The sequence below is a fragment of the Narcine bancroftii genome, chromosome 2, assembly GCF_036971445.1.
Source record: "Narcine bancroftii isolate sNarBan1 chromosome 2, sNarBan1.hap1, whole genome shotgun sequence".
NCBI classification, from domain to species: Eukaryota; Metazoa; Chordata; class Chondrichthyes; order Torpediniformes; family Narcinidae; genus Narcine; species Narcine bancroftii.
Window position 1 is genome coordinate 360,170,803 of NC_091470.1, and position 21,731 is coordinate 360,192,533.

Genomic DNA, 21,731 nt, shown 5'->3' on the forward strand with positions numbered 1-21,731 from the left:
ATCTTGCTTGTGGAGATAAACAAGTCCTCCCAACCTATAGCCTCATGTTAGCTTTTCCAATGAAATTCTCAGCACTTAGTTATCCCATAGGAATTGCCTTATGTAATTATTCAATGATTAAAAGAAATTTTTAGGTAATGTAATAGGCAACGATTGAAAAAGATATTGTAATCTTGGCATCACCTTCATTTTAATACAATTTACTCTTTCCACTAATCAGCAGATCTTTCCATTTCTGTAAATATTTTTTCTTTTTTTTTCTAAGATGAGTGTAATTAAATTTATATAAGTTTTGTAAATTACTATCTGTCATTATTCCTAAATATTTGATTCCATCTATCTTCCATTTAAATCTACTACCTTTTGGATATCTTTCATAATCAAAATTATTCAATGGCATTATCTCACTTGTTCACATTTATTTTAACATGCTCTTCTTCCATATTTTTCTAATATTGTTCATAATTTTATCAAGGATTTAGCCAGATCAGACACATATCAGCAAATAAGCTAATTTTATGTTCTTCTTGTCCAACTTTGAAGCCCTAAATATCTTTTTGTCTCTTTATAATCTCCACCAGTGGCTCAATAGCTCGGATAAAAAGCTTCAGAGACGGAGAATACCCCAGTCTACTCAAGAGAAAAACCGCTGACATCTGATTATTAGTTAAAATTTGGTTTGTGATTTATGATAGAGAGTTCTTATCCAGTTTATAAATTTTCTGCCTATACCAAATTTTTCTAATGTTTCAATTAAGAAAGACCATTCTAATCGATCAAATGCTTTTTCTGCATGTGGAGAGATAGTAATATTTGGATTTGATTTTGACATATTTATTATATTACCTAGACTATTTGAAGAATGTCTTCCTTTGACCAATCACACCTGGTCCGTATGTATTAATTTTGGTAGATATTATTCTAATATATTAGCTAATGCCTTTGACAATATTTTATAATCAGCATTCAGGAGTGATGTAGGTCTATATGATGAAGTTTTTAAACAGGAATCTACTTTTCTTCAGTAGAACTGTAATTATAGCAGTTGAGAAAAATTCCAGGAGGATCTGAATCTCTATCACTCAGTCTAATACATCCTCATAAGAGGCATCATTAAATCTTTAAATTGTCAGTAGAAGTCGGGAGGAAACCCACCATGCCCCAGAGATTTGTTAGCTTGTAAAGTACCCAAAGGTTTCTCTTTTTCAAAAATATTTCATTTTGAATCAACACATATATAACAAACAACGAAAATCATATCACATTATTATAAAACTTGATTAAATACATGTTGATGTATATATCAAGGGAAAAAAATCACCCCATGTAACCCTTAACTAAATCTTCCCACACGTTCACCAACCCCTACTAACCTCACTAAAAAAAACCCAAATTACTAAAATACATAATAAATATAATTATATATTAAATTGGATTGCTTCAGAAAATGCTCAAAGATCCCAAAAAATTTAACCAAAAAAAAAACATTATTTATTTCTAAGGGAAGACTTTTCTGGTCCGGAGGATTCAAAGGAATTATTTATAATTTCAAACCCAATGTTCAAGCATATGGACTCCAAATCTGTAAAAATACAAAATGCTTACCTTGCAAGTTGTATGTAATTTTTTCTAATGGAATACAACTTTGAATATCTGTTTGCCATTTGCCTAATGTTAATGAAACATCTGATTTCCAAGTAACAGCAATACATTTTCTTGCTATCACCAAAGCTCATTTAACAAATTTCAATTGAAAATCTGATAAACATAGTTTAGGAGTTATACTTTCAAAATCTCCCATAAAAAATAACTCAGGGTTCAACGGAAAAACAACACCTGTAACCTGTGTAAAAACTTACTAATAGAAATCCAAAAAGGTTTAACTTTTCAACAAGACTATGGAGAACGAATAAAAGTTCTAATATGTTCACTACATCTAAAACATTGATCCGATGTATTCAGTTTCCATCTATTCAATTTCTGAGGCGTAATATATAACTTAAGTAAACAATTATAATGAAATAATCTATATCTTACATTAATTGTATTATTCATAATCTCTTTACATAAATTTTGCCAAATTTGTTGATCTATTGATATATTTAAATCTTGTTCCCATCTTTCTCTTGACTTAAATAAACCTAATTTAAGTGCTTTTTCTTGTAGCATCAAATATGCTATTGAAATAAACTTTTTAACCATTCCCTTACAATCAAATTTCATATCTGGTACTAATTTCTCTCTTAAATATGCTCTTAATTGAAATAACAAAAAAATGGAATTAAGTGGAATATCATACTTAATTTTTAACTGATCAAATTACATCAGTCGGGGTCCCTGGCTTTCTTCTTAAAGCTCTATGGACTCTCAATTAAAATTTTGTCTACAAAATGTTCCTCTCCAAATATCTTCAGTATCCATTCTTAAAAAAAATGAATCGCATCTTTTCCTTCAGACAATCCCATTATTTTAACATTATTTCTTCTGCTATAATTTTCCAGAATATCAACTTTCTACTACAGTTTTTCATTGATCGAGATCAAAATATTCATCGTTTCTTCACACATATTAGATCTCTCTTCAATACGCTGCACTTCCTCTCGAACATCTTGAACCTTACTTTCCAACTTATCCACTCTTTGTGAAACCTTATTCATCACCTTTAATGCATTGTCCATTTTCATGGTCAAATCTGTTTCGACTTCCTTCAATTCTTCAGACAACAATTTAAAATTATTTTCCAAAGTCAAATTAATTTTTATTTGAAGTTCATGTATTTTTGATTCCATCTTATTTATTTCCTACTTAAAAGTCTTTTTCTTGCCTCTAATCTGCTCCTCTTCTGAACTTGATAATCTTCACCTTCATATTCTTCTGAGGCCTCTTCCACTGGGCTTGTATTCCCTTCATGTTCTGACATTGAAATGCCAAACTACCCCTTTAAGAGACTTTGAGTTTTTTTCAACTTTTTTTCAACTGCACCGTGCATGCACGATAGTTTTAGTTTAATCCAGCACCATCTTTACGAGTTGACGCGAAGAAGGCTCCGGAGTAAGGTCCTTACCGGTGGATCCAGAAAGTACCTCAGTGACCGGCTTCTTTGCTAAGGTAGGCGCAGTTTCTTTTTCCTTTTTCTCTTCAAACTTTTTAGTAGGAGTTAATTTAGGTTTTTTTTCCTTCATAGGTGAAATCCTCAATATTTAGTTAGAAGTTTTATATTAATCTTCAAGTAATTTAAAAAAACTTTTCTAAATAGGTACTTTTTTAAAAAAAATGAATCCCAAAGGAGTCGTACAGTTGTGTGTCATTCCTCATGGCATCATGTGATATCCCCCCATCCAAAGCTTTCTCTGTTTCTTCTCATATGAAAGGGGATCTAAATCAATTTGTTCTCTATCTTCAAATTTTGAAAATTAATTTTCATCTCCTAATAATTCTGATTTATATAGTTTCATATAATATTGTCTAAAATATTATTTTTTTTTTGGTTATATGTTGTAATATCATCCTCTTGCTTTTATTGCAATTAACATTCTAGATCATTGGTTCACAACCTTTTTCTTTCCACTCACGTGAGAAGGGAAGGTTGAGAATCACTGCTCCAGACCCAATTGTTACTGAAATATTTTGCTTGAGAAAATCTTACCATAATCTTCCAAATTTAAATAATGTGTAAATAAACTAATTTTCTATTCATCATAACCAACCTTGAACTCTTTAATTTCTAAATCACTCCTAATTATTTCAGTCAGTGGCTCTATAGCTGCAATAAACAAAGCTGGGGCTAAAGGACAACCTTGTCTACAGATCTCACCAGAAAAAGTGGATCAGACACTTGTCCATTAGTTACTATTTTCGCCTTGGGATTCTTATATAATGCCTTGATCCAATTTATAAAAATGTGTCCAAACCCAAATTCATCTAGTATTGTCAACAAAAAATCCCATTCCAATCTATCAAAAGCTTTTACTTCATCTAATTCCACTGCTATACTTAGGTCTTTCATCTTTGAGCTGTATGTATGATACTAATTAATCTGGCTACTGTCTCTTTTTAACAAATCCTGTCTAGTCCATGTTTATTAATCTAGGCAATAATTTAATAACTGTTCCCCAATATTTTAGCCAGTATTTTATAATCTGCATTCAGTAATGAAATTGGTCTATAAGAAGAGGGTTTTAAAAGAATCTATCTTTTTTTGGTATCAGATTAATTACTGCTGTTGAAAGAGAATCTAGAAGATTGTGAGTTCTTGATGCTTGATCCAACATTTTCATAAAAAATACGAATAAATTAATCTTTATATTCATCCTTTATAAAATTCAGGTGGAAAACCATCCTCCCCCAGAGATTTATTACTTTGTAATTAACCTATTGGTTCCTTCACCTCAAGTTGTGTAAATTGTGTACTTACTTCTATTTGTTCTTCCAAGTTTAGTGTGGGTAAATTTATCCTCAATTATTACCTATTTTATTATTGTCTTTTAAAGACTCTGAACTATATAGTTTAGAATAAAAGATTTTGAAAGTTTCATTTATTTCTCAAGGTTTATAACTAATCACATTCGATTCATTTTTAACTGCACTTAATTGTTCTTGAGGCCTGCTCAAATTTTAATTGCCATGCAAGTACACCCAATTTGTAATATCTTCAGTATCCATTCTTAAAAAAAATGAATCGCATCTTTTCCTTCAGACAATCCCATTATTTTAACATTATTTCTTCTGCTATAATTTTACAGAATATCAAATTTCTACCACAGTTTTTCATTTATTGAGGATTTGTTTAGTTCTTGAAATCATTTTTTCAGTTCTGTAAGTTTGTAATGAATCATATTGAAGTTTTTTTTAAATTAATCAATTGCCTATGCTTATCTTCTGAGCTTTGCTTCTGACCATCTTTTTCCAATAATTTTATTTCATACTCCAACTGATCTACTTCTTTCATAGAGTCATTCTTAATTATTTTTTTGTGAATCTTACGATTTGCCCTCTCAGATAAGCTTTCAAGGCATATTGAAAATTTATCATTCACCAAATTTAGGTTTGTATCACAAAATAACTGAATTTACCTTCTAATAAAATCACAAAAATCTTTCCTTTTTAATTATGTTGAGTTTAATTTCTATTTATATATCGATTTTTCCTTGTCTGGCATTATAATAGTCATTAACAAGGGCGAATAGTCTGATAATATCCTCATTTTATATTCAGCTTCCTCTCTTGTATTTGTGCAGATATTAAAAATAAGTCAATTCTAGAATAAGAGTCATGTCTATTTAAATAAAAAGAAGTCTCTTTCTCAAGGATGAACTATTTTCCAAGAATCTATCAAATTCAAATCTCTCGTTAAAACTGAAGTTGCTTTTGGTGCTTTGGTTCTTATGGTTCCTCTTGTAGTTCTATCTAAAATTGCATCCAAATAAAAGTTAAAATGTCCTCCTATCAAAATATTATCATGGGCTTCTGCAAGATTCAAAAAAGTATCTCGAATAAATCTCTCATCATCTCTATTTGGTGCATACAGATTAAGAAGTGTCCATAATTCCAAAAATATTTGAAAATGTACCTCCACACATCTTCCAGCAGGATCCATCCCAATATTTTGTATTTTAATTGGAATATTATTTTTAACCAAAATGGCCACAGCTCTTGCCTTAGAGACAAAAGAAGCTACTACACATCCAACCCAATCTCTCTAACTTTGAATGCTCTTTTTCAGTTAAGTGAGTTTCTTGCAAAAAAGCTCTATCTACACCTTTCTTCTTAAGGAATGTTAATACTCTTTTCCTCTTCACGCCTCGTTTAACCCATTAACATTATAATTTACAAATTTAACTGTATTACTCATCCTGCTAATTCACTATTTCTTTTCTCTCTGCCTGTAAATCTTCCTCTCATAACTCTCCTATTCCAAACCCAGCATGCTTAAACACCTTTCCTCTGGCAATACAGATAAAAGGAAGGAAAAAAGAAAGAAAAATATTTTTAAAATATTTCTTTGGCTTGGCTTCGCGGACGAAGATTTATGGAGGGGGTAAAAAGTCCACGTCAGCTGCAGGCTCGTTTGTGGCTGACCAGTCCGATGCGGGACAGGCAGACACGATTGCAGCGGTTGCAAGGGAAAATTGGTTGGTTGGGGTTGGGTGTTGGGTTTTTCCTCCTTTGCCTTTTGTCAGTGAGGTGGGCTCTGCGGTCTTCTTCAAAGGAGGCTGCTGCCCGCCAAACTGTGAGGTGCCAAGATGCACGGTTTGAGGCGTTATCAGCCCACTGGCGGTGGTCAATGTGGCAGGCACCAAGAGATTTCTTTAGGCAGTCCTTGTACCTTTTCTTTGGTGCACCTCTGTCACGGTGGCCAGTGGAGAGCTCGCCATATAACAGGATCTTGGGAAGGCGATGGTCCTCCATTCTGGAGACGTGACCCATCCAGCGCAGCTGGATCTTCAGCAGCGTGGACTCGATGCTGTCGACCTCTGCCATCTCGAGTACCTCGACGTTAGGGGTGTGAGCGCTCCAATGGATGTTGAGGATGGAGCGGAGACAACGCTGGTGGAAGCGTTCTAGGAGCCGTAGGTGGTGCCGGTAGAGGACCCATGATTCGGAGCCGAACAGGAGTGTGGGTATGACAACGGCTCTGTATACGCTTATCTTTGTGAGGTTTTTCAGTTGGTTGTTTTTCCAGACTCTTTTGTGTAGTCTTCCAAAGGCGCTATTTGCCTTGGCGAGTCTGTTGTCTATCTCATTGTCGATCCTTGCATCTGATGAAATGGTGCAGCCGAGATAGGTAAACTGGTTGACCGTTTTGAGTTTTGTGTGCCCGATGGAGATGTGGGGGGGTTGGTAGTCATGGTGGGGAGCTGGCTGATGGAGGACCTCAGTTTTCTTCAGGCTGACTTCCAGGCCAAACATTTTGGCAGTTTCCGCAAAGCAGGACGTCAAGCGCTGAAGAGCTGGCTCTGAATGGGCAACTAAAGCGGCATCATCTGCAAAGAGTAGTTCACGGACAAGTTTCTCTTGTGTCTTGGTGTGAGCTTGCAGGCGCCTCAGATTGAAGAGACTGCCATCCGTGCGGTACCGGATATAAACAGCGTCTTCATTGTTGGGGTCTTTCATGGCTTGGTTCAGCATCATGCTGAAGAAGATTGAAAAGAGGGTTGGTGCGAGAACACAGCCTTGCTTCACGCCATTGTTAATGGAGAAGGGTTCAGAGAGCTCATTGCTGTATCTGACCCGACCTTGTTGGTTTTCGTGCAGTTGGATAATCATTTTGAGGAACTTTGGGGGACATCCGATGCGCTCTAGTATTTGCCAAAGCCCTTTCCTGCTCACGGTGTCGAAGGCTTTGGTGAGGTCAACAAAGGTGATGTAGAGTCCTTTGTTTTGTTCTCTACACTTTTCTTGGAGCTGTCTGAGGGCAAAGACCATGTCAGTGGTTCCTCTGTTAGCGCGAAAGCCGCACTGTGATTCTGGGAGAATATTCTCAGCGACACTAGGTATTATTCTATTTAGTAGAATCCTAGCGAAGATTTTGCCTGCAATGGAGAGCAACGTGATTCCCCTGTAGTTTGAGCAGTCTGATTTCTCGCCTTTGTTTTTGTACAGGGTGATGATGGTGGCATCACGAAGATCCTGAGGCAGTTTACCTTGGTCCCAACAAAGCTTGAAAAACTCATGCAGTTTGGCATGCAGAGTTTTGCCGCCAGCCTTCCAGACTTCTGGGGGGATTCCATCCATACCTGCTGCTTTGCCACTTTTCAGTTGTTCGATTGCCTTATATGTCTCATCCAGGGTGGGAACCTCATCCAGCTCTAGCCTTAGGGGCTGTTGAGGGAGCTGGAGCAGGGCGGAATCTTGGACTGAGCGGTTGGTACTGAAAAGAGATTGGAAGTGTTCTGACCATCGGTTGAGGATGGAGATCTTGTCGCTGAGGAGGACTTTGCCGTCTGAGCTGCGCAGCGGGCTTTGGACTTGGGGTGAGGGGCCGTACACAGCCTTTAGAGCCTCGTAGAAACCCCTGAAGTCACCAATGTCCGCGCTGAGCTGTGTTCGTTTGGCGAGGCTAGTCCACCACTCATTTTGGATCTCCCGGAGTTTGCGCTGAAGATGGCTGCATGCGCGACGGAAGGCTTGTTTCTTCTCTGGACAGGACGGCTTTGTAAGGTGAGCCTGGTTGGCAGCTCGCTTCTTTGCCAGCAGCTCCTGGATTTCCTGGCTGTTTTCGTCAAACCAGTCCTTGTTTTTCCTGGAGGAGAAGCCCAGTACCTCTTCAGTGGATTGCAGTATGGTAGTCTTCAACTGATCCCAGAGGGTTTCAGGGGACGGGTCCGTGAGGCGGGTTGCAATGTCGAGCTTTGCTTTGAGGTTTGCCTGGAAGTTTCCTCTCGCTTCGTCTGACTGCAGTTTTCCAACATTGAACCTCTTTCTGGGGGCTTTATTGTTCCTGGGCTTTGGCTTGAAGTGAAGGTTGAGCTTGCAGCGAACCAGCCGGTGGTCAGTGTGGCATTCCGCGCTAGGCATGACCCTGGTGTGGAGCACATCTTGTTTGTCACTTTCTCGCACCAGGATGTAGTCCAGGAGGTGCCAGTGTTTGGATCGGGGATGCATCCAGGTGGTCTTAAGGCTGTCCCTCTGCTGAAAAAGGGTGTTTGTAATGACAAGCCGCTGTTCTGCGCAGAGCTCCAACAGGAGGCGCCCATTGTCGTTGCACTTGCCGACGCCATGCTTGCCCAGGATTCCTGGCCAGGTTTCTGAGTCTTTGCCGACACGAGCGTTGAAGTCGCCCAGGATGACAACCTTGTCGGCTGTAGGGGTACGTTGGATGAGGTTGCGCAGGTCGGTGTAGAACTTGTTCTTTTCTGCTGGTTCCGCCTGGAGGGTTGGAGCATAGACACTGATGAGGGTGATGTGACGCTTGTTTTGAAGTGGGAGTCGCATGGACATGATTCGGTCCGAGAGGCCTGTCGGAAGGTTTTCGAGTTTGGAGGCAATGAAGCTCTTGACCATGAAGCCTACACCAGATAGGCGTCGTTCATCCGAAGGCTTGCCAGACCAGTAGAGTGTGTAGCCCGCGCCGCGTTCTTGGAAGCTGCCTACATCTGCCAGGCGGACTTCATTGAGAGCGGCTATGTCGATGTCAAGTCTGAGGAGTTCATGTGCAATGAGGGCAGACCGACGTTCAGGTCGATGGCTGTCAGTCTTATCTAGCATGGTTCTGATGTTCCAGCATGCTAGCTTGAGTTTGTGAGCATCTTTTGAGGGGGAGGACGTGGAGGGGGAGGACGTGGAGGGGGAGGACGTGGAGGGGGAGGACGTGGAGGGGGAGGACGTTGAGGGGGAGGACGTGGACCTGTCCTCGGGCCTGCGCAAAGGAGCTTTTAGGTGGAGTGCAGTGCGCGCAGTACTGGCCCCACCCTTTACACCCATGGTTCGTGTGCCGTGGCTTATACTTATACTTATAACATATAACTACATATAAACCAAGAAAATCCCCTCAATACATATTGTAATAATGTAATCCAACACCACCTCCTTCCATTTTATGGGCTGTGACCGGAGTCACAACTACCCACATGATACAATAGAAGTTAGAACCAAGCCCCTTGGTACTTTTACTTTAAGTTTTTTAAATCTATACATACAAAACACCAAGAAAACAATAATAAAGAGAAAAAATGGTCAGTGTAAGATATCTTAATTTACACCTCATAATAAAAAAAATGCCAAAAATTTAGTCCATAAAAAAGAAAAATTAAAACATTCACAAATCTTTGCATTTTTCACTCTCTCTGAACAATTGGGAGATTTTGTGCCAATTCCTCAGCTTCCACAAAGCTCAAAAAGAACTTGTTTCCTTCACATGGTATGTATGACACAGAATTAAACCTGTATCCTTTCTCCCATAAAATCTTCTTAACCAAATTGAATTCCCCTCTTCTTTTTAAGAAATCTGCACTTATATCAGAGTAAAATAAAACTTTGGCATCTTCATACTCAAGTCGGCCTCCTGTTGACTTGCTGAAGAAATTTAATTAGTATAAATCGTGGATTTTGAGTTGGAGACAGTTTGGGTCCAAGAGCTCTATGCGCTCTTTCAATCTCTACAGGATGATCAAAATATTCAGGACCCAACGTTTTGGAAAGCCATTCAAGGATAAAACCAATCATATCTTACTTTTCTACACTTTCTTTGAGACTGACAATCTTAATTTTAAAAAAAACTTTATTTTAAAGTTTTCATACATGTAGTCCATATACATCCATCATTTTAATACAGATTAATACTGACTACAAAACAAAAAATAATCCCCTTCCCTTGAAAATAAAACCCTCCCTAACTAAAACATCAATCATTACTTATGTTAATAACATATTAAAGAAAAGAAGAGAAAGAAAAAGAATAATAGAATTACTGGATTGAAACAAGGCAAGCCTGGGAGCACAGAGGACTAACTATCAAATATTTCCAATGATATCTGGTGAAGTCATAGGGAATGGTGATTAGAAACAAAAACAAACTTAATGTTTCTCCAACTAAATTTTCCAGTACATCCACTTTTTGGCGCAATTTCTTATTCCAAACTTGAGGAAGGACATACTAGCTATAGAGGGTGTGCAGCGCAGATTTACAAGGTTAGTTCCAGGGATGGCAGGGTTGTCATATGCAGCAAGGCTAGAAAAACTGGACTTGTATCCATTGGAGTTTAGAAGGATGAGGGGGGACATGATTGAGGTATACAAAATCATCAGGGGGATAGACAAGGTGAAGTCTGATTACTTGTTCCCAATGATGGGGGAGACGAGGACTAGAGGGCATAGTTTAAGAATACAGGGTAGGCCCTTTAGGACGGAGATGAGAAAGCATTTTTTTACCCAGAGAAGTGTGAATCTGTGGAATGCTCTGCCACAGAGGGTGGTAGAGGCGGATTCGCTGACTATGTTCAAAAGAGAGTTAGATAAGACTCTTGTGGGTAACGGAGTTAAGGGTTATGGGGATAAGGCTGGAAAGGGGTACTGATGGTAATGATCAGCCATGATCTAAAATGGCGGTGCTGGCCCGACGGGCCAAATGGCCTACTCCAGCTCCTATTGTCTATTGTCTTCATGGTTAAAGCACTAGTAGTATCTTCGACTATAGTTACTCTATCATCTACTGCTGCATGTCTTCTTTCATTATTTTCATTAAACCTTCTAATTTAGTTAATTTTTCTTCATTTTATTAACAGCTTCAAGTACTTTAATTATTTCTCCCTTTACATTTGCCCACAGTTCAATATTAGATATATCCTTGGCCTTAGATTTAAGTCTAGTTTCTACAGTTCTAGTTGTCTTTTTCTCTTTACCTCCTCTTCTTCTGAGTCTTTATCCTCTTCTGCCCGATGTCTGTGAGCCTGAGTTTTCTTCTGTCAGCATCACCACAGACCTCCATTGTTCATGCATACGTGTCGCATCACTTCTGGGTTCCTCTCCTTCTTAGTTGCTGCAGGAGAAGGAGGTTGAAAGTGGGGCCCTCAGAAGGATCATTCCCCTGGTGGAGTAGCCTGAGTGCTGGTTCCCTGCTTCTCTCTGATGGTAGGCCTCTTTTCATCATGACAGGCTCCAGGTAAGGAAGCAGCAGCTTTATCTTTTTTAGAAGACATGTTTGAAAACGTGTAGATGTTTAAATATATTTTGAACAACTTTTAATCACTTAGCCTAACTTTTTTTTCAGTTTTCCCAGGAGGGTAAGGTTCCACATCCTAACCCTACAGCATCATGTTCTTAGTCTTGAAAAATCATCGAATACCTTCTGTTACTTTGACCCTCAGAGTTGCAGGGTATATCATCGAATATTTCAAGTTTTTTCTTTCTACATCATCTTCCTTTGTTTAATCAAAGTAGTATTAAAATCTTGGAAAAATAGCACTTTTTCATGATCAATCTTGGGTGGACCATTATTTTGCTTAGAGTATTTCATATGCTGCTCCCGGAATTGTCTCCCATTCCTGATAACTCTAAAGTTTTACCAGGACCAGTTGTGGTTGCTGATCGCAGGCTCTCCTAGGTCTAAGGGTCTGGTGAGCCTTTCAATATGTAATTTTTCTCTGAATAGGTCTTCTCCCAGCATGTTTAAAGAAGCTCACCAGATCTCTTCCCTCGATTCCTTCTTTTAGTCCAATGATTAGAACATTATTTCATCTGCTAAAAATCTCCATGTGGTCGATCTTGTCTAGCTCACCTTATCTGTCCAACTCCCATCTTTTTGCAAAGCTTTTAGATTATCCTGTGCTTTTAACTAGTCTACTTCTGCTTGGTTCATTCTTTCCATTAAGTCTTCAACGATTAATTTCAGTTATCCTTTCAGTCAACTCACTCATTAAATTTTTGATGCTTACAAATTGGTTGCTCAAGTTTTCCATTTTCTCCAGGATAATATTTATTTCTTGTCCTGATTCCACAGCTATGCTGGGATCTGCTGGTCCCAAGGCCACTCTTGCGCACAAGGTTCCTTTCTGGCTTTTGCTCGATGTTCCTAGTTGAGTGGAAACTTTTGTTCTTGGCTGCTTTAATTTCTTAGTACTTATTTTGTCCATTTTCTGTGAAAAAATGCTTAATTTTAAGATTTTAACCCTTTTTGATGCTCTTCACTGAGAACTCAATTGCATTGCCATGCCCCCGACTTTATTGAGATTTATTAAAATCATGAGAGAAGATAATTAAGCCTAGGCTTTTTTCCTCTGAGAAAGTGAATCTAAGATAAGAGGTTATAGATTTAAAGTGAGTGGGGAAAGATTTAAAAAGGGAGCACCTTTTTCAACACCAAGCATATGGAACGAAGTTCCAGAGGAAGTCGCAAAGGTGTTTTAGAAAGATATCTCCCGAATGCAAGCAAATGGGACCAGCTCAGTGAGCACACGGTAAAATTCTAGCACTCTATGTCTGTATAATTTAGTATCAAAAAAGCAACACAACAAGTGAAGCATGCAAATTATTTTCTCTTAGAATGTACCACTAAATCAACTTTATTTTTAAAATACCTGCAGAAGCAAACCTTCAGCATTACTCACCTAAACTATCCTTGTGAACTTCCAACAGAAATCCATCCTGCAGATCAGGATCACAGGCACACGGTACAGGCTTGGAACGGAAACGCTGATTTCGGAAATGCAAGTAAAGCGTAAATGTGGAGCACACTTGCCCCGGTAAAGGTGGTGGTTCCTCTAAATGCTCCAGGAAAGCTCTACCACCCAAAACCTGAAGGTACACATTTCTTCTAGTAGGATCAATATTTGCTGAAATACAAATAGCAAAACGTAAACATCTCTGCTCCACTTAAATGAATTTACATTTAAATAACATCATTCACATGTTCAAAATTATTCAAAGAGTGTTACAGGCAATGATCTATTTTCAAAGTCATTTTTTAATATTGGTTCAGTTTACATAGCACTTCAATCAATTTGTTCATAGCCTGCTCACAAAAATAACAATATGATAAAGACCATGTCATTTACTTTTGGATGAAAATGTTTACTTTCTTTTCTTTCCGCAGATGCTACTTGATCTGCTAAGTGTTTCCAGATCACCCTGTTCTATTGCACTCCACAGTCCTCTTCCGTTAACCATGCAAGTCCCATCCTGATTTGTTCTCCTGAAGTGCCACACCTCACACTCATCTGCATCAAATGACATCTGCCATTTTGCAACCCTTTTTTTCCAGCTGGTCCAGATCCCGCTGCAAGGTTTGAAAGCCTTCCTCGCTGTTCTACACCCACAATCTTTCTTTCATCTGCATCTGTTGATCCATTTACCACATTATCACCCAGATCATTGCTAGAGATGACAAATAAAAATGGATCCAGCCTTAATCCCTGAGGCACACTACTAGTCACAGACCTCCAGACAGAGAGGTGATCATCTACCACCACTGCCATCTCCTGCAAAGCCAATGTCCAATTCAATTTACTACCTCATCCTGAATGTAGAGTCCCTGAACCTTCTTGACCAACCTCCCATGTGGAACCTTGTCTTAGGGCCTTAAAAGTCCATGTAGACAACATCCACCACCTTTCCTTCACCAACTTTCCTGGTAACCTCCTCGAAAATCTCGACAAAATTGGTTCAATGTGACCTACTACGCATAAAACCTAATCAGTCCCTGTCTATCTGGACTTTTGGAATACTTTCCAATAACTTACCTACTACTGATATCAGGTTCACCAGCCAATAATTTCCCAGATTATTCTTGGAGCCTTTCTTAAACAATGGAATAACATTAGCTTTCCTCCAATCTGCTGGCAATTCACCCATGGCTAAAGACATATTCAATACCTACTTCTGCTTAGGACACTGCAATTCTGCACGAGCCTCCCTCAATGGACGAGGGAGCACTTTGTCAAGCTCTGGGGATTTATTCCCCCTTATTTGTTTCACGACAGCATCTCCTCATCAGCAATCTGAATAGGGTCCATGACCTAATTGCTGTTTCCCCTCACTTCTATGGTCTTGTGACTGCTCAATCAGTAAGTTGATTGTCCATGATGATGTAATACATGAATCCATCAAGACTGAAATCAACCCGGTCCTATAGGATTCCAGTTTTGTATCTATTACATCTGCAGATTTATTGCACAGGTTGATATCAGCTTTAAATTTAATTTTTTGTATTAGTTGGAACATACTTTGCTTTGCTTTTTCCTCTTTGCTTAATTAACTATCTAAATTAGCCATTCTCAACTTTCTTTTGGTTATGGGCCCCTTAGGACTCTACTCAAAGTTTATAACCCACCTTCCCTGTGATCCAGTCAAGTTTAGTTTGTTTCTTCCATACTTCTCCCCTACCAATAATATTAAAAAAGTTACAATTTCAGTCTCTGGCCTCCAGGGGAGGTGTGCTGTTTGGGTTTATAGTCACTGTTGAAATTGGCTGATCTGATCTGAAGCAAAATCTCCTTAGATCCACCTTCTCAAGATGAAAAATCTACATGTCTTCATTGCACTGAAGGTATACATTTATACTAAAACTTCAGAGAAACTGGGATAATTACCTAGAGTAGGTAAGGGGAGTTTGATGGGGGCAAATAGGGAGAAAACTAATTCCTCCAGCATGTTGGCAGATAAACCAGAAATCCGAGATTAAAATAAATGGCAAAGAACTAGGGTAGCATCTCTTCAGGTGGAAGGTCTTTGAAATTCTTGGATGTACCTCCCAAAACCTCATGAACAAACTATACAGGAACTTTCATGAGGTAACAGGGCATGTCATATTTCAGATTTATTTATTTTTTTAAGAGTACATATATGACATCACATACAACCCTGAGATTCTTTTTTCCTGTGGGCAGGGCAGAATTACCACTTATTAGTGGTGCAAAACAAAAAGTTCACATATAAACAAATGTAAACAACCGACTGCAATACAGAGATGATTAAAATAAAAAGCAAAGTGCAAAAGTAAGAGTCCATAAATGAGTCCCCAATTGAGTTTGTTGTTGAGGAGTCTGATGGTGGAGGGGTTGCAGCTGTTCCTGAACCTGGTGGTACAAGTCTTGTGCAGTCTGATGGTAGCAGTGAGATCAGAGCATGTGCTGGGTGATGTGGATCCTTGATGATTGCTGCTATTCTCCCATAGCAGCGTTCCCTGTAGATGTTCTCAATGGTGGGAAGGGGTTTTCTTGTGATGTCCTGGGCTGTGTCTATTATCTTTTGCAGGGCTTTACACTCAAGAGTATTAGTGTCCCCATACCAGACTGTGATGCAGCCGGTCAGTACACTTTACACTACACATCTGTAGAAATTTGCCAGGGTTTCCAATGTCATATCAAACCTTCGCAAACTCTGGAGGAAGTAGAGGTACTTGAAAAAGTGTAATTTTCAAGAGGACAAGCAGGAATAACGGGCTGTATTATTAGACTTGAATCTTTTCAGAAGGTTCCAGGTCAGATGCAAATCCCTAAATATCCTTCTTAATTCTCTACTAAAACTGTTGTCAGAATAAATTTGACCTATCAATTTTTATGTAAAGGCAAAGTAAATACCAGTAATATGCACTCAAATTAAAGCAACAAATAAATTGCTACAGGAATCCCCCCCCCCCAGGTTATGGAAGAACTGTTTGTAACCCAAGCTGATCCCAAGTCAGAGTTGAACAAAAATAGTGTGTTGAAGAGGAAAGCACGGGTGGGAAGAACAGCCGCCAGTCAGTATCACTGACTCAGGGATTCAGTGAGCAAGGCCATGGAGAGCTTCCATCACTACTTAGCCCAGCCCCCAAGTTAGGGGTGAGGTGGGAGAAGAGGGAGTATGAGGATAGGAGGCAGCCCTATAACAATTCACAAATCCGTCCCTTCACCAGTTGCTCATTTGTATGAACAGGGTGTCTACAAGTTAGGCATTCATAACCCAAGGAGTTTCTTTTTTTTAAAACTTTATTTAAGATTTTATAACATGAATAAAATAGAAAGTTACAGTAAAAAGATTAAACATAAGATAATAAAAATTACAATACTACATCGGCAGACTAAATAAACTACCCAAGGAGTTTCTGTATTGTGTTTAAATGAATGAAATGCCAGAATCACTCACTCTTCCTTAATTCAGCTGGCTCTTTGTCTATGAAATGTGTAGCTGGTTTTGAACTAGTTGTGGCTTCTTGACCTTGCACTTCCTAGAAATTAAAAAAAAGTTGTGTAATACTTGCATTTCAATTAATTTCATGCAAAGAAACCGTACAGACCATTTGAGAGAATAAAATAACAGGATTTCAAGTTTCATATTGCAGTTGGTCTTTACTGTACAAAGCACAAGGACAATATGAATATAATATTGATGCACATCATCAATGGAATAGTACAAAATAAACAAAAATAATGAATGCCCACAGCTTGAGAACTGTTCTGAGAAAAATGCAATTTATTGCAGTAAAATACTTACTGTTAAAAAATTGAGTTCTTTCATGACATCATCCACAATCCCCCGGTGTTGTAAAGCTTTTATAAGATCAGCCTCAGATAAACCTGGTGAACTGCTGCCAAGCTTTTCCCGGACCGACTCTGATAAGATGTCCCTGATTTTTCCATGAATGTTCATCTAGTCAAAAGATAACATTGTAACGTTGGAAATTTTCAGATTTGATCCATAGGTTTGAATTTAACTAAAATGAGCAAATCAGAGTCTTGTTTATATATCAATGTTTATTCAAAATTTATCTCAATCCTCTGCAAAAGTTACACCTCCTCTTTGCAGAGGAGGTGTTTTCTCCCTATTTTCCCCCATCAAACTCCCCTTAAAATTCTAAAAAAAGAACATGCTGGAAAACGTCAGCAAGTTAAATGGATGCAGGGAGGAAAAAGGTTTCAGATTAGAGGGTGAGGTAAAGGAGAGGTAGAGGAAAAAAGGAGGGAGAGATGTGGAGGAAGGGTTCCCACTTGAGGATATAGGTGAAGGGTGACGGGAAGAGTAGGAGGAGAGGGAGAGCAAGTGGTAATGAAAATCATTGACCCTTTCAGGAGATTATTGTTGTTGGTGCATCTTAAGTACCTGTGTGGCTGCAGCAGGTAAGAATTTTGGTGTACATTATACTTGTGTATATGACAATAAACTCACATCATATCATATTGACAATCTAATAGAAACCTCATGGAAGACAGAAAACCTGGCATTCAACTCCAAAGCAAGTATTAGAAAGATAAATACAGGTACCTATCTATTAACTGAAATTCTTGGGACCAGAAACTTATTGGAATTTATTGGATAATAGAATAATAGCAAAGGTGGTTTGTTAAGTATTTGCACTGATTTCAGATTTGCGCAAAACAAAGACATAGTCCAATTAGAAGGATCTCTGGAGCGGGAGGGGTTTGCGGCGGCAAATGGTCAAGATCTGCATTTTTTTACCCTATGCAATGTTTTCCTTTTTATTATTTGTTTCTGGCCATCATTCTCACTGTGAAACTTCAACAACTTATCTTTCAGCTTCTTTAAGTCACATGTGGTGGTAGTTCCCACACCATTATCTTCAATAAGACGTCTCATAGATACACCACAATCAAGCTTCTGCAATAACTGTGCTATTGATAATGACAGACACTTCCTTTTCTGCTTCTCTCTGTTACCCATAGGGGACTCTGCAGCTCTTTTTGACATTTTCACAGTCTTCAAAGTCCATGAGCAGCAGAGACATGTCTGATTGGTAAGAGCACTGAGACATGTCACTTCGGGTCATGTTTGGCACCAAACACGAGCTTTGATGTGCAGACAACATCCGTGGAAAAAATATTCGGATTTCGGAGGATTCAGTTTTCAGAATTTCGGATAAAAGAATATGTACCTGTACCAGTACTACTTTGTATACTGTACATCTCTACTTATATTTATAAATGTGAGAAAAGCAAACTGGAAAATGGATAACAGATAATATTTCATGACAAGCCAGTAAGTCAAAAGCCAGAATTTAATAAATTACAGGAAGAAATGATGAACTTAGCACAATTATTCATAGTATTAACTCAGGAAAAAGGCACAGAGTCATGGGAAGTAAGGAAAACTTAGATCACAGAGCCTATACAGATTAAAGAGGAGGAAGAGCTTGCTGTCTTAAACCAAACAAGGGTGGATAAATCCCCAGGGCCTGACAAAATATTCCCTCGGCTAGTGTAGAAATTTCAGGGGAGATGGCAGAAATATTTAAAATGCCCTTAGCCACAGGTGTGGTGCCAGAGGATTGGAGAGTAGTTCATGTTGTTTTGTTGTTTATAAAAAAGGCTCCTAAAGTAACCCTGGAAATTATAGGCTTGTGAACCTGACATTATTGGACATCTATTGTCTATTATCAATAGTCGGTAAATTATTCGAAGGTGTTTTAAGAGATTGGATATATAATAATTTGGATTGCCAAGGACAGATTAGGGATAGCCAACATGGCCTTGTGCGCGGTAGGTTGTGGTTAACACCAGGAAAGTTGACGAAGGATAGGCTGGGGATGTTGTCTACACGTACTTTAGTAAGGCTGTTGACAAGGCCCCACCTGGGAGTTTAGTCAGGAAGGTTCAGACACTAAATATTCATTGTGAAGAAGAGAACTAGATTCGACAATGGATGAGAGGAGGAGGAGGAGCCGGGAGTTAATTGGGGTTAATTGGTAAGGAGTAGAAAAGGAGGGAGTGGCCACCGAGGAGCGGCGCAGTGAGTGAGTGGCCCAGTGAAGGAGTGGGGACTTTGGTTCGAGGCCCAGTGAAGGAGTGGGGACTTTGGTTTGAGGCCCAGTGAAGGAGTGGGGACTTTGGTTCGAGGCCCAGTGAAGGAGTGGGGACTTTGGTTCGAGGGACTTCGGTGAGCAGGGGCTAAGAAGGAGCTTATTAGTAAAGGGTATTATAGTAAGAAAGGAGGAAATGGAGTCAGTTGGGGTAGTTAAGTGCTCCAGTTGTGGGATGTGGGAAATCAGAGACTGCACAGCTGTTCCTCACGACTACACCTGCAAAAGGTGCATCCAATTGCATATAATGAGTGACCGTGTTAGGGAGCTTGAGCTGCAATTGGATGAACTGAGGATCATAAGGGAAGCAGAGGCAGTGATAGAGAGGAGTTACAGGGAGACAGTCACCCCTAGAAGGCAGGAGTCAGGGAATTGGGTGACTGTGAGGAAAGGAGGGAGAGCGCCAGTGCAGAGTACCCCTGTGGAAGTGCCCCTCAGCAACATGTATTCGGCTTTGGATACTGTTGGGGGGAACAGCCTATCAGGGACGAGTCGTGGGGGTCAGGTATCTGGCACAGGGGCTGCCCCTGAGGAAGGAGGGATAAGAATAGGATTCTTGTAGTTGGGGACTCATTAGTCAGAGGGACAGATAGGAGGTTTGTGGGATGAGATCGGGGATCCAGGTTGGTCTGTTGTCTCCCTGGTGCCAGGGTCAGGGACATCTCTGATCGAGTACATAGCATTCTGCAAGGGGAAGGAGAACAGCCAGAAGTCGTGGTCCATGTGGGGACCAATGACTTAGCAAGAAGTGGGGATGAGGTCCTGAAACAGGATTATGTAGAATTAGGTAGGAAGTTAAAAAACAGGACCTCCAAGGTAGTAATCTCTGGATTGCTGCCCGTGCCACGCGCTAGTGAGGGTAGAAATAGGAGGATGTGGAGGATGAATGCGTGGCTAAAGAGATGGTGCAGGGGGCAAGGGATAAGATTTCTGGATCATTGGGATCTCTTCTGGGGAAGGTCAGACCTGTACAAGAGGGACGGACTCCACTTGAACTGGAGGGGGACCAATGTGCTGGCAAGCAGATTTGCTAGAGCTGTGGGGGAAGGTTTAAACTAGTTTGGCAGGGGGGTGGGGAACAGAGTGTGAGAGCAGTGTCCAGGGAGTATGGCCACCTAGCTAGGAATAAAAAAGATAACAAAGGTAGGATGGAGATTAGGGTAGAAGGTTAAAAAAGAGAATATATGTGAGGGTCATTCTCTGAGATGCATATATTTTAATGCAAGAAGCATAGTGAACAAGGTAGATGAGCTGAGAGCATGGATAGATACTTGGGTTCACGATATTGTGGCAATTTGTGAGACCTGGCTACAAGAGGGGCAGGACTGGCAACTTAATATTCCAGGATACATTTGTTTTAGATGTGATAGATCAGGGGGTAAAAAAGGAGGAGTTGCTCTGCTTGTTAAGGAGGACATTACTGCCGTGAGGTGGCAGGATGGTATGGAGGGATCGACCAGTGAGGCTGTTTGGGTGGAATTGAGGGGTGGAGGAGGCAAGAGGGTGCTAAAGGGGGTGTATTACAGACCACCAAATGGGCCAAGAAAATTAGAGGAACAAATTTGTAGGGAGATAACGTATATGTGTGAAAATCATAAGGTGGTGATCATGGGAGATTTTAACTTCCCACACATTGATTGGGATACCCATACGGTTAGAGGGCTGGATGGGCTGGAGTTAGTTAAATGTGTTCAGGATTGTTTTCTAAATCAGTTAGTAGAAGAACCGACTCGGGATGGTGTAATACTGGATCTCCTGTTAGGGAACGAGCTCGGTCAGGTAGCGGACATTAATGTTGGAGAACCAATTGGGTCTAGTGATCATAATTCTGTTAGTTTTAGGGTAGTTTTAGGGAAGAGCAAGGAGAGGCCTAAAGTTGAGGTTCTGGATTGGAAAAGAGCAAATTTCGTAGGAATAAGAAGGGATTTGGGGAGTATTGAGTGGGACAGGATATTTTCAGGTAAGGATGTTAATGAAAAATGGAGGATATTCAAAAAAGAAATTTTGAGGGTACAGAGTAGTTATGTCCCAGTCTGGATCAAAGGAAAGGCTGGAAGTCATAGGGAGGCTTGGTTTTCGAGGAATATTGGAAATTTGGTTAGGAGAAAAAGGGAGGTGTACAAGAGGTATAAAGAGCAGGGAGCTGAGAAGTTGAAGGAGTGTAGAAGGAATCTTAAGAAAAAAATTAGAAAGGCCAAAAAAAGGCATGAGGAAATGGGGGAAATTTTGAATGATTTCTTTGCCTCGGTATTCACTAGGGAAAAAAATGTTGAACCAGTTGAAGTAAAGAAAAATAGTGGGGAGGTCATGAAGCATATAAGGATAACCGAGGAGGTAGTGATGGCTGTGTTAAAAAAGATAAAGGTGGATAAATCTCCCGGACCGGACAAAATATTCCCTAGGACACTCAGGGAGGCTAGTGGACAGTTAGTGGGGCCATTAACAGAGATATTTAGGATGTCACTGGCCACGGGGGTAGTACCAAAGGATTGGAGGGTGGTGC

The 21,731-nt window shown here is 39.7% G+C and overlaps 1 protein-coding gene across 2 annotated transcripts in view; it reads right to left on the minus strand.

Annotated features, from left to right (window-relative positions):
* The window catches only part of cep76 (centrosomal protein 76), a 119,531-nt gene that overhangs the window by 76,346 nt on the left and 21,454 nt on the right, over nt 1-21,731 (minus strand). For both annotated transcript variants that reach the window (XM_069922454.1, XM_069922453.1), the window contains exons 2-4: nt 16,909-17,064; nt 16,561-16,642; nt 13,044-13,268 (exon numbers count right to left, since the gene is read on the minus strand). In XM_069922454.1, coding sequence (XP_069778555.1) covers nt 13,044-13,268; nt 16,561-16,642; nt 16,909-17,064 — 463 coding nt within the window. The remainder of the gene's footprint in view (nt 1-13,043; nt 13,269-16,560; nt 16,643-16,908; nt 17,065-21,731) is intronic.